Source organism: Primulina tabacum, chromosome 2 (genome assembly GCF_025594145.1).
Source record: "Primulina tabacum isolate GXHZ01 chromosome 2, ASM2559414v2, whole genome shotgun sequence".
Taxonomy (NCBI): Eukaryota; Viridiplantae; Streptophyta; class Magnoliopsida; order Lamiales; family Gesneriaceae; genus Primulina; species Primulina tabacum.
Genome location: NC_134551.1, coordinates 24,939,064 through 24,956,578, shown reverse-complemented (window position 1 = coordinate 24,956,578; position 17,515 = coordinate 24,939,064). Strand labels below are relative to the sequence as shown.

The window sequence follows — 17,515 nt, the reverse complement described above, 5'->3', positions numbered from 1 at the left end:
TTGTGATTCAGGACATAATCCTTTATTCGGGCTTACCCTTATTTGCCTCATTCTATATATCAACAACTGATCATGAGAATGTAAGAAATTATATTTCTGATTAAACCCATCGAAACATGGTAAGAGCGTCTAGTAGCATCCCCCATGATTCCTTAGGTATCACTGATAGTGTCTACAAGAACCAGTCGATTATGATTAGCGTACAGTACGGTCCCTTCATCTCATATATCCCGATCGAATCTGCAACCATTGATTTATCGAGGGTTGCTTAATAATTTGATAACTATGTGATACATATAAATAGCTGGCATCGCATGTACTATTGGAGAACTCCTTCTCTAACGTACATCTCTTACTCTGGCCAGAGATTCCTCGCAGTATTATTTCATCAGATCACATAGGATATCCACACCTATAGGTGAGCGGTAAATTCCTGACTACAATTTACTGGCTCCTACATGTGTCGCAACTGTACCCAACTTCGCCACCTGATGATTCTCCTGGAGCCGGTAAACGAGTCAAAGCACAGTCCTAGCATATAGAGCATCAGTGTTGTCCTGGATCGTAAGGGCTAATAGTGTACAATCATAACCACGGACTTATCTTCTCGATGAATGATAACCACTTGGAAAGTCTGAGGGAGGGTTGTTCGGTATAATCATCATATGACTATCCATATGCATGTTTGGACATATCTATGTCCTTACCAAGAAACGTAGTACACAACATCACAGATGCTAGTCTCGAGCTAAAGCGGCCTTTATCCTTATTTTAGACGGTTGAATCGACTAGGAACGAATTTAGAATATGCAGTGTTTACAAATGAGTTTCAACATCGAATTACGATTCATTTGTATTAAAACATAATCAAGGACTTTATCTATGCTGATTGCATGAGTATACAGATAAAGTAAAACGAAACAATTAAAAAATAAACTATATTAAAATAATGATTTTTTATTACACTTGAGTCAATAAATTATCCAGCTAACAGTTGGGCTTACAGAGCATCTACTCTTACAAAAATAACCCTCAATTACATACATATTTTCAAAAAATGTATGATAATACTCAAAAAATACCATCATTTTAACCCCATTAGCATAAATGGTCAATATTTTTCCTTAAATCTTCCTCAACCTCATATCTCCAATTAAGAATCCTCAAAAATAATTTTATGAAACTTGAGTAAGAAATTTCTTTAAGGCATCACTTATAGTCGTTTGATCAAGCATACAAAGATCCAAGTTTAACAGAACAACACCGACCAGAAGGCCAACGCCTAGAGCCTGTAATTTGGCAGAGAATCACCGATCGGAAGGTCAACACTCAAAATCCGTAATAGTGTCAAAGCAGCATCGACCCAAAAGCCAACGCTCAGAGTCCGTGATTAATCTTAGCATCGCCACAAATCAAAAGAAAATCCAATCCTTAATATTTTCTTTTAATTTCCTTCCTCGACAATCAACTTAATCATAATAGACTCTGGAAGGATTGTTATTATTATTACTAGTATATGAAAAATAAATAATTCTTTTTACACGGGTAATCAACTTCCTAAAAATTTTTCTTTCAATTTCTTTCTCCTCCATCCCATCTCCCATACAATATAAATTTCCCCAAAATATTTTTCGCATGGGTTATTGCCCAAGAAAAATAATCTCATCCGTGTTTGATCAATTTGATTTATATGAGCTTATATGTGAATAATTATGCGTTGTAAGTTGTATATTAAGTTAAACCTAAAATTAAAACAATCAGTTAAATTTTTGTCTATTGGACTTTAATGTATCTAATAGGTTGTAGGAATTGAATGTATAGAGACATAAGTATAATCGTTGTTTTTATGATGAGCTAAAATAGAAATATCATAAGATAAAGATTGACATTATCTATATATGAGTCATGGTCCTCAGATAGAGTGACATCACATTCCTTATTCTCTTTCTCAATAAGAAAATAGTTCAGAAGAGAAAATTAAATAGTTCTCTCAAAGAAAAGAGTACGTAGATGAAACGTCTATTACTAAAATGCTAGTATAAATTTTTTTTGAAAGCTATTTTCGAAAATTACTCAAACACATGCATTTTAAAAAAAATCATTGAACTACTGAATAAAAGTATTGCAATTAAATAAATTAACCTCGTCAAATTCCTAAACTACTGTTTTAAAATAACTCAAATGTAGTGTTCAAAACCCGGTCAAACCATCAACGTTTAAAAGATGTAAAATGTATAAAATAGATAATGTTTTACTCCTCACTCACAAACATATAATTTGCGGAAAAAGTATGTTCCTCGGGTTAACGTGCGCACACCCAACTCTGCCTACTCGGTTTTCAGCATTTCCAGTCTCCACATCATCATGCTTACCTGCATCATTCACACCTAGTGAGTCTAAAGACTTAACACGCCCGAATCGTGATAACAAATAAAAATACAACTCATGATCTTAAAAGCATGAACTTAAACATAACATGTCAAAGTATAAACGTATTCATAACATATCTCGTCATATCAACATATACATGTTCATTTTCTTTTATTGAATTCAGATCATTAGTTGTGTAAGGTTCAAAATGCGATAACGTAACCTAACTGCATGCTAATCTAGGAAAAATGAAAAATATCAAATTAAATGGTTTTAATTACATGAATTAAATATAGGGTTCATGCTTACATGTTTAAAATGCGTATTTCGACACGAATTCATAAAATATGTTTTAAAACATATTCGAGACGCGATCGAGGAACGGAGATCGATGACTGAAAAAGAGAAAAGCTATATGATACTTTTGAAAGTGGGGTGTTTTGAGGTATTTTTATACGCCGAGTCGTATTTTTAAACGATATTCGATTTTCGACGAAAATATGAATTTTTTAAGAACTCGGCTAATATTTTCATGAACTTTCCTAAATAAAATATTTTAAAAATTACTTAATGGGATTAATGGGCCTATTATACCATGTTAATGGGCCTAAACTTACACCACTTTTTTTATATCAAAATAAAAGCCTAAAACCCTATCCATAACCCCGTTAAACCCACACCCCACCCCTCATAATCATATAAAGACTCTCCCTCCCCCTCACCACATGCACACACAAGATTTTGAAGAAGGGGAGCCACGGTTTTGAGGAAGAATTCAGCCTAGAGTTTCTACGTCGTCGTTCTTTACATCGCCAACTCGTTTTCGTGCGTAATAAACGCAAGGCACACCTAAATTTTCTTTCAATATCCTTCACACCATATTATGTATATTTGATTATATTTTCATGAAAGATACGTTGCCTTGCATTTATTTTCGTTTTTATGCCATGCTATGCCATAAATTCATGTTTTATGATTCAAAAACTCATGCTAAGGATATCTAAAGATGCCATGGTAGGGACACCAAAAAGGATGAATTTCAGAGGATTTAGGAGTCACATAGGAGTCGGCATAAAGGCTGGACATGAGGGTTCATGGCTGAACGAAAATTAGATACATTGAGGACTAGGGTTCAAATTTTCTTTCCTAGGGGAACACGGCACTTCACTGTGGTTAGGGTCACGTCCATGAGACTTAAGGGGATGGTATGAGGGTCCTAGGGTGGCCGTGCAGGGGCTGGAATCAAGCTATGAGAGGGACCGCATGGTGGGGGGACTCCTAGGGCTAGCTGCGGCTTTTGAAGAATAAAGGAAGGCAGCTGCGCAGGACTCTTTCAGGGTGAAAGACTAGACTGGTGCAGTTCCTAGCCATGAGCCAAGCAGGTCCACGCATGGCTGGAATGGCAGGAAAAAGGGGGGCACGCACGGCTAGGACTCTTCCTAGCTGCTGCCAAGAGCTTAGGAGGAAACTTGCATGTTTACGTGCATGGGCCTGGGGCTGGTCTAATAGGACCTAGAGGGTTTGGTTAGAGTCCTAGGAGGGTCGACTAGGGTCTGAACCGAGTTGTTTAAGGGCCGGAGACGAAATAGCATAGGTACGGATCACAATAGAACTAGGACTCTTGTGTAGGAAAATTCAGTACCTTCCTAGGCTTGTTCAAGGGTCTGGATTTGCTTGGTTTGGGTTGAATATGGTTTATTTAGGTGTTATTAAGCTTTGGTTCAAATTTGGTAAGTTTTGGTTAAGTTTTGAGTCAATACGAGTCAAAACCGGGATGTACGTCTAAGTTAAAAACGAATCGAGAAAATTATGAAAAACTTAAATATTAAGCCTAAGGAATTTTTAAGGGAGGGTTTTAAGGTAATAGGTTATGTAGAACCCGTAAACAAGACTACGTATGAGCCATGCACAATTACTATTATTTAAATTAAAATGATTTTATGCATGAGGATTTAAATTCTTTTCTTTAAAGTTAATTATTTTATGCAGTAGTTTAATTGTTATCTTTTCAGTTAATTAAGTGAGGCCGGACTGGAGTTGGAGTTTTGAGATAAAATTTAATATTAAGAAAACATTCCCAGAATTTATTTTAGCTAACTAATAAGTTAATTTAAGGTAAAAGAATGTTTAAGGAATTATTTAAGTAACTTGAGGTAAGTAGGAAATAAGTTCATTTAGGTTCCATAATTAATGTGTTAATTAACTAAATTATTTAATGGATAGATAATACTCTAAAGATTTAAAATACACTAACTAAACAATATTTCCCCTCCACTTAATAGCATAATTTCGGCCACCTCATAGATGATTTAATATTTCTTTGGCAACTCACCACCTTTGACTCTTTCCTTATTATTTCTTAGAATGATACCCCCTTCATTTTTAATAACCATTAATTAATAATCAATCATTATTCTTGCCTTGTTTTGACGTGGAAGAATCGGTAATGCCATCAATTATCCCTCCAAAAAAATATTTTGGATTTTAAACCAAGTCCTCATCTGACAAATTCAAAGAGAGCAAGACTTGGTCATGCCATTTAAATCCTTTCTATATTGTAATTCCCCTTCATTTCTCCTAACCATTTCCCCCTCTCCCTTGCACCAAAATTCAGAGAGGATTCAGAGTAAAAATCGGGAATGAGCTAGGGAAAAATAAGAGAGAAAATCGAGTAGAAGCAAGAAAGTGAAGAGCACTACGTCTCCTCCGCGTCGCGTCGTCGTTTCGTTCGTTTTTCTTTCAAAACGAACCAAGGCATGTTTATATTTTCATTCACTCCTCAATCAAGCCATATATTGAAATTTTTACATCACATGTTCATGATTTTAATCATCAAAACCGAAAATCTTTTCAGCACCATTCGAAAATGCATGCACAGAATTTTCTGGTTTCTTTCATGCTTCACGGTTTCGGCTGTTTTGTTATTTCAGGAGGGTGGCTTGATCCTAGGCTCCCAAGGCGGCACCTAGACATGTACTAGGGTGTATTAGGACCATGTTGGTCCATTAGTTCAAGCCCCATGCATGCTGGAACTCAGAAATTGACAGCGACTCATCCCTAGTGTCACATTGTGTTCGATTTTTTTGTTTGCTGTCAAAGGAGGATGATTCTGATCTTGGCTGCCCTAGGGGCTATAGCCATGGTTAAAACCCTTCCTTGAAATGTCTAGGACATGACGAAGATGCCCTTTCATGGCTTGGTTCACGCCCCAATCGGTTTCAAAAATAAACAAGAACAGCCCCTTTGGTTTTGGAAAATTTCTGGTTGTTGTGTGTGTGTTGTGTTTCGAAATCATGGTGTGGTGTGGGTCTTGGTTGGCTCTTTAGCCCTTAGCCAAGGTCCATACCATACCCATTAATATCTAGATCATGCCATGGTCAACCAAATGGACATTGGAATGATCCATGAAAGCAAACAACATCAACGTCCCTCACGTGCAGTTTGTTGCTCTCGGTTGGGAGTGTGGTCACGTTTTTGGTGTGGGTTGGATTGTGGCTGGCCTAGGGCCCTTAGCCATGGTTCAAACCATACCTTAAGATATTGGGAAGAGGCTCTGGTCGGTGTTTCAAGCCCCAATGGCAATTAGACTCGCAAACAACGCAAAGGAAACCAAGCGCTGCTGCTGTATTTGTTTGACAGCAACTTTGTGCTTCGGTTCGAAGGCTCGTTTTAGTTCTTGGTTGGCTTTTAGCCTATGGCCTTGGACTGGACAGTACCTCATTGAGTTAGAAAGGTCGTGTTTTTGGCCGTTTGTGATTCGGTTAAGTTTAGAGTTCGTACGAGAATTTACGGTGCGATGTGCCAAAATGACTCTCGAAAGAGCGTTTCTTGTTTTTGGCCTCCATTCACCAAATTTCGACTTGTACAATTTTAGGAGCATTATTTCATCATTTTAGTTGTATTTTAATCATGACTAAATGATGGTTCGGTGTTGGTTCGGGTTGGCACGGAGTCATGATTAAATACTAAGGCATTGGGCGTAATTGTCTCGTTTTTGGATTCAATTACGAAGTTTTGGTCAAGTTAAAATCATTTGCATATTTTTCATGTAAGATTTAGGTCGCAGCGAGCCTGGGAACGATCCAACCCATTCGGTAAAATTAATACAGGATATTTAATTATGTTATTTAATTATATTACGTGCAAAAATATAAAATATTCATTTTTGAGATTTATGCGATATTGCTTGTGGCCACTTCATTATCATGGGATTATTATTTCATCCGGTGGTCACTTACCGGTTCAGTTCAGTTCATTTATTGGTACGGATATCCAGTCCAAGGGCTGTGATGATCTCTACCATCCAGTACACTGTGGTTTAGTCTGATCAGGCGATCCAGTTCAGTTCAGTTCAGGGGCCACTTGCGTAGAACATATTCTCAACATAAAATTATGACATGTTATTTTACGACAGGGCTCGATTTAGCAAACATTTCACTTATGATTTTCAGTCAGTTATGCACGTATTATAATTACTCATGACACGATATTTTACGTTACGCCAGACTCATGATATTTTTACCATGCGTGCAATTTTATTATTATTACTTGTTATTTATGATATATGCATGCTGAGTCTTTAGATTCACTAGACTTGATTGTTGTAGGTACTGATGAGGTCGGGACCGAGGGCGGGGACCAGTGAGTCATCTTGCGTCGGCAGTAGTAGGAACCCGAGGACCTCATTTTCAGCAATTACTATTTTATTTCAAACTCAGTTTTTATCTGTTGCTGAATTATTTTAAATTGTTATTTTGCAAACAATAATTATTTCCGATGTGCTATTTTGAACATTAAACTCTATTTATCAGTTTATTTTACGAATGAGGCATATTACTTATTTTAAAAGAAAATTTTAAATTTTTTCGCAAATTTTCAAGTACGAATTTCGGGCCTCTACAGCTGGTATCAGAGCCTATGTTCTTGTAAAGGGTTGTACTACTACTGACCACGAGAAGCTCACGAAGTCATCTCTTCGATCCGTAAGTTTTACATTTACGCATTTCGTTTACAGCATGAACTATTTTAACAGCATGTTCTCATGAAATATTTTATGTTCAGATTTTGATTATTCAGTATTTATTTAAAATTTTAAATAAATTAAGGAAATTATGCATGTTAGTTACGTATGGGTTATGTATGGAACAGTATGCCCCCTAGACGCATTCTTGAGCGAGCGAGAGATGATGAGCCTCGCCAGGAGGACAGGGAGGATCAGAGACAGGAGAGGAACGGACCTCCACCCCCTCCACCTGACATGAATGCCCTGATGCTAGCTGGGATGACTCAGTTCTTCGCACAGTTTGCGGGGAACAATGCTGTGGCAGCGAAGCCGACAGGGCCCGAGGCTACTTATGAGCGGTTTATGAAGATGCGTCCGAAGGAGTTTTCAGGGACGTCTGATCCCATGATTGCCGAGGGCTGGCTTAAGTCCCTCGAGGTTATCTTCGAGTTCATGGAGCTTGGAGATGCAGACAGAGTTCGTTGTGCCACCTGTCTATTCGGAGGAGATGCACGTCTATGGTGGGAAGGAGCATCAGTAGCTTTGAACTTGGCTACACTCAGCTGGACGCGCTTCACGGAGGTATTCTACTCCAAATATTTTACTGATGAGGTGCGTTCCAGGTTGACCAGGGAGTTCATGACCCTGAGGCAGGGAGATCTGACTGTTACGGAGTTCGTCCGTAAGTTTGAGAGGGGTTGCCACTTTGTGCCCCTGATCGCCAGTGATGCTGGAGCCAAACTGAGACATTTTATGGATGGTCTGCGGCCGATCTTCGGCCGCGATGTTAGGGTTGCTGGCCCTACTACTTATGATGTTTACCGTCTCCAGAGCTCTAGGTGCAGAGCAGGACAAGCATGACATTGAGAGGGATCGTCAGGGTAAGCGACCGGTTCCAATACCACACCATCCTCCTCCTCCTCAGCAGCAGCATCAGAACAAGAGGCCTTTCCACGGCCCACCCAAGAGTAGAGAAGAGAGGCAGCAGCAACAGGGACGTGCAGTCCCAAGGACCTTTGAGCACCCAGTCTGTCCCAAGTGCTCACGCCGTCATCATGGAGCATGTATGTATGGTTCCGGGAAGTGTTACAAGTGTGGTAGTCCAGACCACTTGCTACCGCAATGCCCACAGGGAAGTCTGTCTACACAAGGCAGAGTCTTTGTTCTCCATGCAGCGGAGACGAACCCAGACACCATGCTCATGACAGGTATCTTACAGCTTTAAGTTTATATTTGAAATTCGATGTTTTGAGAATCTGGATTAATATTTTGAACATAGAATTGACGATAGGATTGCATGCTCTAATCAGTGTTATTTTCGGGAATTTAGTTTAGGAGAACTCTGGCCTTTGCATGTCTATAAGTTTAGTTCTTGTAACTATTGGGTTCAACTTAGAGTTCCGATCTTTTAGGGAGAATTTTTATATTCGGTTCCGCTACGAAAGCCTTGATAGATTCAGGGGCTACTTACTCGTTTATTTCGGAGGTCTTTGCTAACTTCCTCAAGGTCAAGACCGTTGGGTTAGATGTGGCGTATTCAGTAGTACTGCCTTCTGGAGAGGAGATGACAGCTACCAATGTGATTCGAGACATAGACCTCGAGCTTCATGGCAATCTTGTTTATGCGGATCTTATCGTACTGCCGATGCCAGAGTTTGACATCATTCTAGGGATGGATTGGCTATTGTGGAACATAGTTTTGATTGACTTCCAGCGGAGATCTGTTCTAGTCCGACCGCCTGGGATGACGCAGTTCTTATTCGAGCCAGACATGTACTTTACTTTACCGCGCATTATACCTTGTGTCCAGGCTAGGAAGATCATGCATAGAGGGTGTCGGGCGTTTTTAGCAACTTTTATATCTGTCCCCGAAGCACCTAGTCAGTCAGCTTCAGATGTTCCGATTGTTAGAGACTTCTTAGACGTTTTTCCTGAGGACGTCTCTAGTATGCCACCCAAGAGAGAGGTAGAGTTTTCCATTGAGCTTATGCCAGGTACGGTTCCGATCTCAAAAGCACCGTACCGACTAGCACCGACAGAGATGGCAGAACTTAAGAAGCAGATTCAGGAACTTCTTGACAAGGAGTTCATTCGCCCGAGTTTTTCTCCATGGGGCGCGCCAGTCTTATTTGTGAAGAAGAAGGATGGTTCTATGAGGCTCTGTATTGATTACCGGGAGTTGAACCGGGTTACAGTGAAGAACAAGTACCCACTTCCGCGGATTGAGGATTTATTTGATCAGTTGCAGGGAGCTTCGGTATTCTCAAAGATTGACCTGCGTTCCGGTTATCATCAGTTGAGGGTGAAAGATGCTGATGTTTTCAAGACTGTTTATAGGACTCGTTACGGCCACTACGAGTTCCTTGTGATGCCGTTCGGTTTGACGAATGCGCCAGCGATCTTCATGGATCTCATGAATCGCGTATTTCAGCCGTATCTTGACCAGTTTGTGATAGTATTCATAGACGACATTCTCGTCTACTCGAAGAATCAGGAGGATCACAGCAGACATCTGACCACAGTGCTGCAGACCTTGCAGAAGCACAAGTTATTCTCAAAGTTTAGTAAGTGCGAATTCTGGTTAGAGAAGGTGGCGTTCTTAGGACACATTGTTTCTAGCAGTGGTATTGAGGTAGACCCATCGAAAGTTGCCGCAGTCAGAGATTGGGTTGTGCCGCAGAATGCATCCGAGATCCGTAGTTTCCTTGGGCTAGCAGGATATTATCGGAAGTTTATTCGGGGATTCTCCTCCATCGCAGTTCCACTCACATCATTGACCAAGAAGAATGTTAAATTTGTGTGGAGCGAGGAGTGTCAGAAGAGCTTCGATACTTTGAAGCAAGCTCTTATCTCAGCGCTAGTTTTGGCCATGCCGTCAGGGCCCGGAGATTTTGTTTTGTATACCGATGCTTCAAAGCTCAGTTTGGGCACAATATTGATGCAACATGGGAAGGTGATAGCGTATGCTTCTCGTCAGCTGAAAATCCATGAGAAGAATTACCCTACCCATGATCTAGAGTTGGCCGCCGTGGTATTTGCCTTGAAGATTTGGAGGCAATATTTGTATGGGGTGAAGTGCCAGATCTTTACCGACCACAAGAGCCTCAAGTACTTCTTTACGCAGAGAGAGCTGAATATGCGTCAGAGACGTTGGTTGGAGTTAGTGAAGTATTACGACTGTGACATTAGCTACCACCCGGGCAAGGCTAATTTAGTTGCGGATGTATTGAGCAGGAAGGTCGCAGTGATGGCTCATTTGACGATTCAGAGACCTCTTCAGTCTGAGATGCAGAGGTTTGATCTAGAGAATTATCCTCGAGGTAGAGTTTCCCGTTTATCTACCTTGACTATTAAGTCCTCTCTTCTAGACCGTATTCGCAGTGGGCAGTCAGCAGATGAGCAATTGGCAAAGTGGAAGCAGAGAGATGAGGCCAAGGGCAATGTCCTGTATACAGTCAGCGACGGTATTGTGAGATATCGAGACAGAATATGGGTTCTTAGCAGTGGTTTTATTCGAGCAGATATTCTATCAGAGGCCCTTATGTCGCCGTACTCTATTCACCCTGAGAGTACGAAGATGTACAAAGACCTGCAGTTATTGTATTGGTGGCCGGGGATGAAGAAAGACATCAGACGGTTTGTATCCGTGTGTCTGACATGTCAGCTTGTGAAAGCAGAGCATCAGAGACCAGCAGGTATGCTCAAGCCTCTTCCCATTCCTGAGTGGAAGTGGGAGAATGTCACCATGGACTTCGTGATCGGTTTGCCGAAGTCAGTTAGATGATCAAATGCTATCTGGGTGATCGTTGATCGTCTTACCAAATCAGCGCACTTCTTGCCTATCAAGACGACTTTCACCATGATTCAGTATGCAGAGTTGTATATCCGGGAGATAGTCCGACTTCATGGTATTCCAGTTTCTATCGTATCTGATAGAGACCCTAGATTCACTTCCTCATTTTGGAAGAGTTTGCATTCGACTATGGGTACGAAGTTGTTGTTTAGCACATCTTTCCACCCTCAGACAGATGGGCAGTCAGAGCGAGTTATTCAGATTTTGGAGGATCTCCTCCGCGCTTGTGTTATGGATATCTCTGGGAGTTGGGAGTCGAACTTGCCATTAGTGGAGTTCACCTATAACAACAGTTTCCAGTCGTCTATTGGTATGGCTCCGTTTGAAGCACTGTATGGTCGTAAGTGTAGATCTCCTATTCATTGGGATGAAGTAGGGGAAAGAGCAGAATTGGGTCCGGAGATTATTCAGCAGGCTGCTGATGTAGTAGTCAAGATCCGGGATAGGATGAGGACTGCTCAGAGCCGACAGAAAAGCTATGCAGATCAGAGGAGGAGAGATCTAGAGTTTGTCGTTGGCGACCATGTTTTCGTGAAGGTAGCATCTATGAAGGGTGTCATGCGGTTCGGAAAGAAAGGAAAGCTCAGTCCGAGATTCATTGGACCATTTGAGATTCTCGACAGGGTTGGGACGTTAGCTTATCGTGTTGCTCTTCCGTCGAATCTGGCCGGAGTACACAATGTGTTCCACGTCTCTATGTTGAGGAAGTATATGGAAAATCCTTCGCATGTCTTGAACTTTGAGCCGTTGCAGCTTACCCCGAACCTGTCTTATGAAGAGAGACCAGTGCAGATCTTAGACAGACAGGAAAAGAAGCTTCGGAACAAGCTGGTTAAGCGAGTCAAAGTCAAATGGCTTAACCATTCAAAGGATGAAGCTACATGGGAGTTTGAGCCAGAGATGAGGAGTAGTTACCTCGAGCTATTCGGTAAGTTTTAATTTCGAGGACGAAATTTCTTTTAAGGGGGGAAAGTTGTTGAACCCGTAAACCAGACTACATATAAGCCATGCATAATTATTATTATTTAAATTAAAATGATTTTATGCATGAGGGTTTAAATTCTTTTCTTTAAAGTTAATTATTTTATGTAGTAGTTTAATTGTTATCTTTTCAGTTAATTAAGTGAGGCCGGACTGGAGTTGGAGTTTTGAGATAAAATTTAATATTAAGAAAACATTCCCTGAATTTATTTTAGATAACTAAAAAGTTAATTTAAGGAAAAAGAATGTTTAAGGAATTATTTAAGTAACTTGAGGTACGTAGGAAATAAGTTCAATTAGATTCCATAATTAATGTGTTAATTCACAAATTATTTAATGGATAGATAAGACTCTAAAGATTTAAAATACACTAACTAAGCAATATTTACTCTCCACTTAATAGTATAATTTCGGCCACCTCATAGATGATTTAATATTTCTTTGGCAGCTCACCACCTTTGACTCTTTCCTTATTATTTCTTAGAATGATAACCCCTTCATTTTTAATCACCATTCATTAATAATCAATCATTATCCTTGCCTTGTTTTCACATGGAAGAATCGGTCATGCCCTCAATTATCCCTCCAAAAAAATCTTTTGGATATCAAACCAAGTCCTCATCTAACAAATTCAAAGAGAGCAAGACTTGGTCATGCCATTTAAATCCCTTCTATATTGCAACTCCCCTTCATTTCTCCTAACCATTTCCCCCTCTCCCTTGCACCAAAATTCAGAGAGAATTCAGAGTAAAAATCGAGAATGAGCTAGGGAAAAATAAGAGAGAAAATCGAGTAGAAGCAAGAAAGTGAAGAGCACTCCGTCTCCTCCGCGCCGCGTCGTCGTTTCGTTCGTTTTTCTTTCAAAACGAACCAAGGCATGTTTATATTTTCATTCACTCCTCAATCAAGCCATATACTGAAATTTTTACATCAAATTGTTATGATTTTAATCATCAAAACCGAAAATCTTTTCAGCACCATTCGAAAATGCATTCACCGAAATTTTCTGGTTTCTTTCATGCTTCACGGTTTCGGCTGTTTTGTTGTTTCAGGAGGGTGGCTCGATACTAGGCTCCCAAGGTGGCACCTAGACATGTACTATGGTGTATTAGGACCATGTTGGTCCATTATTTCAAGCCCCATGGATGCTGGAATTCAGAAATTGATAGCGACTCATCCCTAGTGTCACTTTGTGTTCGATTTTCTTGTTTGCTGTCAAAGGAGGATGATTCTGATCTTGGCTGCCCTAGGGGCTATAGCCATGGTTAGAACCCTTCCTTGACATGTCTAGGACGTGACCAATAAGCCCTTTCATGGCTTGGTTAACGTCCCAATCGGTTTCAAAAATAAACAAGAACAGCCCCTTCGGTTTTGGAAAAATTCTGGTTGTTGTGTGTGTGTTGTTTTTTGAAATCATGGTGTGGTGTGGGTCTTGGTTGGCTCTTTAGCCCTTAGCCACGGTCCATACCATACCATACCCCTTGATGTTTAGATCATGCCATGGTCAACCAAATGGCCATTGGAATGATCCATGACAGCAAACAACAACAACGTCCCTCACGTGCAGTTTGTTGCTCTCGGTTGGGAGTGTGGTCACGTTTCTGGTGTGGGTTGGATTGTGGCTGGCCTAGGGCCCTTAGCCATGGTTCAAACCATACCTTAAGATGTTGGGAAGAGGTTCTGGTCAGTGGATCAAGCCCCAATGGCCATTAGCCTCGCAAACAACGCAAAGGAACGCAAGCGCTGCTGCTGTATTTGTTTGACAGTAACTTTGTGCTTTGGTTCGGAGGCTCGTTTGAGTCCTTGGTTGGCTTTTAGCCTATGGCCTTGAACTGTAAATTACCTCATTGAGTTAGGAAGGTCGTGTTTTTGGCCGTTTGTGATTCGGTTAAGTTTAGAGGTCGTACGAGAATTTACGGTGCGATGTGCCAAAATGACTCTCGAAAGAGCGTTTCTTGTTTTTGGCCTCCATTCACCAAATTTCGACTTGTACAATTTTAGGGGCATTATTTCATCATTTTAGGTGTATTTTAATCATGACTAAATGATGGTTCGGTGTTGGTTCGGGTTGGCACGGAGTCATGATTAAATACTAAGGCATTGGGCGTAATTGTCTCGTGTTTGGATTCAATTACGAAGTTTTGGTCAAGTTAAAATCATTTGCATATTTTTCATGTAAGATTTAGGTCGCAGCGAGCCTGGGAACGATCCAACCCATTCGGTAAAATTAATACAGGATATTTAATTATGTTACGTGCAAAAATATAAAATATTCATTTTTGAGATTTATGCGATATTGCTTGTGGCCACTTCATTATCATGTGATTATTACTTCATCCGGTGGTCACTTACCGGTTCAGTTCAGTTCATTTATTGGTACGGATATCCAGTCCAAGGGCTGTGATGATCTCTACCGCCCAGTATACTGTGGTTTAGTCTGATCAGGCGATCCAGTTGAGTTCAGTTCAGGGGCCACTTGCGTAGAACATATTCTCAACATAAAATTATGACATGTTATTTTATGACAGGGCTCGATTGAGCAAACATTTCACTTATGATTTTCAGTCAGTTATGCACGTATTATAATTACTCATGACACGATATTTTACGTTGCGCCAGACTCATGATATTTTTACCATGCGTGCAATTTTATTATTATTAATTGTTATTTATGATATATGCATGCTGAGTCTTTAGATTCACTAGACTTGATTGTTGTAGGTACTGATGAGGTCGGGATCGAGGGCGGGGACCAGTGAGTCATCTTGGGTCGGCAGTAGTAGGAACCCGTGGACCTCATTTTCAGCAATTACTATTTTATTTCAAACTCAGTTTTTATCTGTTGCTGAATTATTTTAAATTGTTATTTTGCAAACAATAATTATTTCCGCTGTGCTATTTCGAACATTAAACTCTATTTATCAATTTATTTTACGAATGAGGCATATTACTTATTTTAAAAGAAAATTTTAAATTTTTCCGCAAATTTTCAAGTACGAATTTCGTGCCTCTACAGGTTAAGTTTGGAATGATTAGGATGTCGTTTCGAGGTCTAGGGATAAATATGGAAAGTTATGCTTCTAGGGGTAAAACAGTCATTTTATACCTAAAAATTGTTAGACGTTCTGACACTGCCCTGAATGCTGTAAATAATGTTAATATGTTTATTTTAAATATTTATGAAATTTTATGCTGAATCGTTAATGCTAAAAGACATGTTGCATGCTTGGTTTAAAAGAAAAATGATTTATATATATATATGCAAGAATTTTTTAAGTGATGAAAATATGAAACGTTGGAGAAGGTGAAGTGATTGTTACTAATACAATGATATGATGATATGATTGGAGATATTGTAAGGGAAAAGGCCACAGAGGGAGCCCATTTACAGGAGAAGGCCCAGAGGGAACCCGACAACCGTATTTCCATCGACATGATATGATGATATAATGATATGCAAGGTCAAGACTCAGTTGACGGGTGAGAGTGTTGTTGATGTCCCCGCTACTCAGTACTGTGGTTCCACGTAGATGGATTCATCGACCTTCAGCTAAAACAAAAGTCACAATTAACGATCCGAATTCAATAAAAGAAAAACATATATGTGTATAATGAAAAAGAAAATATATATGATGAAAGGAAAAATGTTTAAGTTTATGCATGTTCATGAAAAGCTATTTTAAATTAAAGTATTTTCACTGTTGCTTGTGAATGTATATGTATTACTTGTTATTATGGTTAAAAGGTTTGCTGAGTCAATAGACTCATTAGGTGTGATCGTTGTAGGTGAACATGATGTTGATGTTAATGAGGGACTTGATGGTTGATCTTGTTGGATTGAAGGTGCACACAAACTGAAGACCAACGCTAGTTTTTCGCAAATAAATTACATTTATGACTTAAGTTATGACTTATGCTAAATGATTTAAGTTGTTTTTTTAGATTTTATGGATTATGATGATTTTGAGAGGTTTTGGAAATGATGTTAGAGTTATGTTATTGTGAAAATATTAAAGTTAGGATGCTTGACGTTTTAAGACTTTATGGTTGAATCATTTTCTTTTGGATCTTAAAATAATAGTTGGTTGATTTATTTTTAAATGATGCAAAAGGATTTTAAAAATGTATTTATATATAGGTATAGTTCGGCCGAAACTTTTAAATAAAAAAAAAATTTTAGAATATTTTTAAGAAAAACGAGTAGTGGACGTTTCAGTTGATATCTGAGCAATGTTCCTGCAAAGGGTTGTGCCACCGCTAGTTCCGGAAAGCTCATTCGTCGAGCCTCAAGTCTGTAAGTTTAATTGCTTTACATGCTTTTTATGATGATACCTACATGTTTATATGGTTTGATGCTTACATTACATGTTTAAAAGCTTTTTGAAGTTAAATATTATGTATATGCTTAAAAGTTGCTCATAAAGGGATTAGTACATGTTGCATGATTAGAAACATAGATTTAAATGCATGTTGGTTACGTTTAGAGTTTGGAAAACGTTCAGATATAATGCCTCCCAGACGCGCACTTAGTACTGATAGGCAAGCTGAGAATATTGAGGATCGTCAAGGGAGTGCACCCCATCTCTTAATGGGGATGCTGCTATTCATGCACTGGAAGGTATGACATGTTTCTTTGAGCAGCAGTTTCAGCAGGCTCCAAGGCCACATCACGAAGTTTATGATCAGTTCTGCATGCTAGGTCCTAAGGAATTTTCCGGCGCCACCGACCCATTTGCTGCTGAGGGTTGGATTCGATCACTTGAGGTGCATTTTTGTTACTTGAATATGAGAGATGCTTACCGTGTTAGGTGTGCTACTTATATGCTTAGGGATGATGCTTCCCTTTGGTGGGAAGGGGCGGAGGATGAGATTGATTTGGCTGCACTTACCTGGGCACGATTCAAAGGAATATTCTGTGAGTACTACTTTACTACCGATGTCCGAGTACTACTTTACTACCGATGTCCGAGGACGCCTGAAGAGGGAGTTCACAAGTCTCTGCCAGGGGACACGACTATAGCTGAATTTGTGAATAAGTTTGATAGGGGTTGTCACTTTGTGCCCCTAATTGCTAGAGATGTTGCGGAGAATTAAGGCCCTTCATGGATGACCTTCGACCTACCATACACCGTGATGTGATGATGATGCGACCAGTGGACTTTGCAGCTGCCACTGCCTATGCATTCCAAGCTGATCAAGCTCTGAAAGATATCGATTATGAGATGCAGCGCAAGAGACAGCAACACCAACAGAACTCTCAGCTGAATAAGAAGCAATTTATGGGACCTCCTAGGGCTCAAGGGCAGCAG

The 17,515-nt window shown here is 39.8% G+C and overlaps 1 protein-coding gene across 1 annotated transcript; it reads left to right on the top strand.

Annotated features, from left to right (window-relative positions):
- The first annotated feature begins 16,826 nt into the window (after positions 1–16,826).
- On the top strand, positions 16,827–17,300 carry LOC142537599 (uncharacterized). Its single transcript, XM_075643104.1, has one exon. It carries the CDS (start codon positions 16,827–16,829, stop codon positions 17,298–17,300), a length of 474 nt encoding a protein of 157 aa, XP_075499219.1.
- The last annotated feature ends 215 nt before the right edge of the window (positions 17,301–17,515 follow it).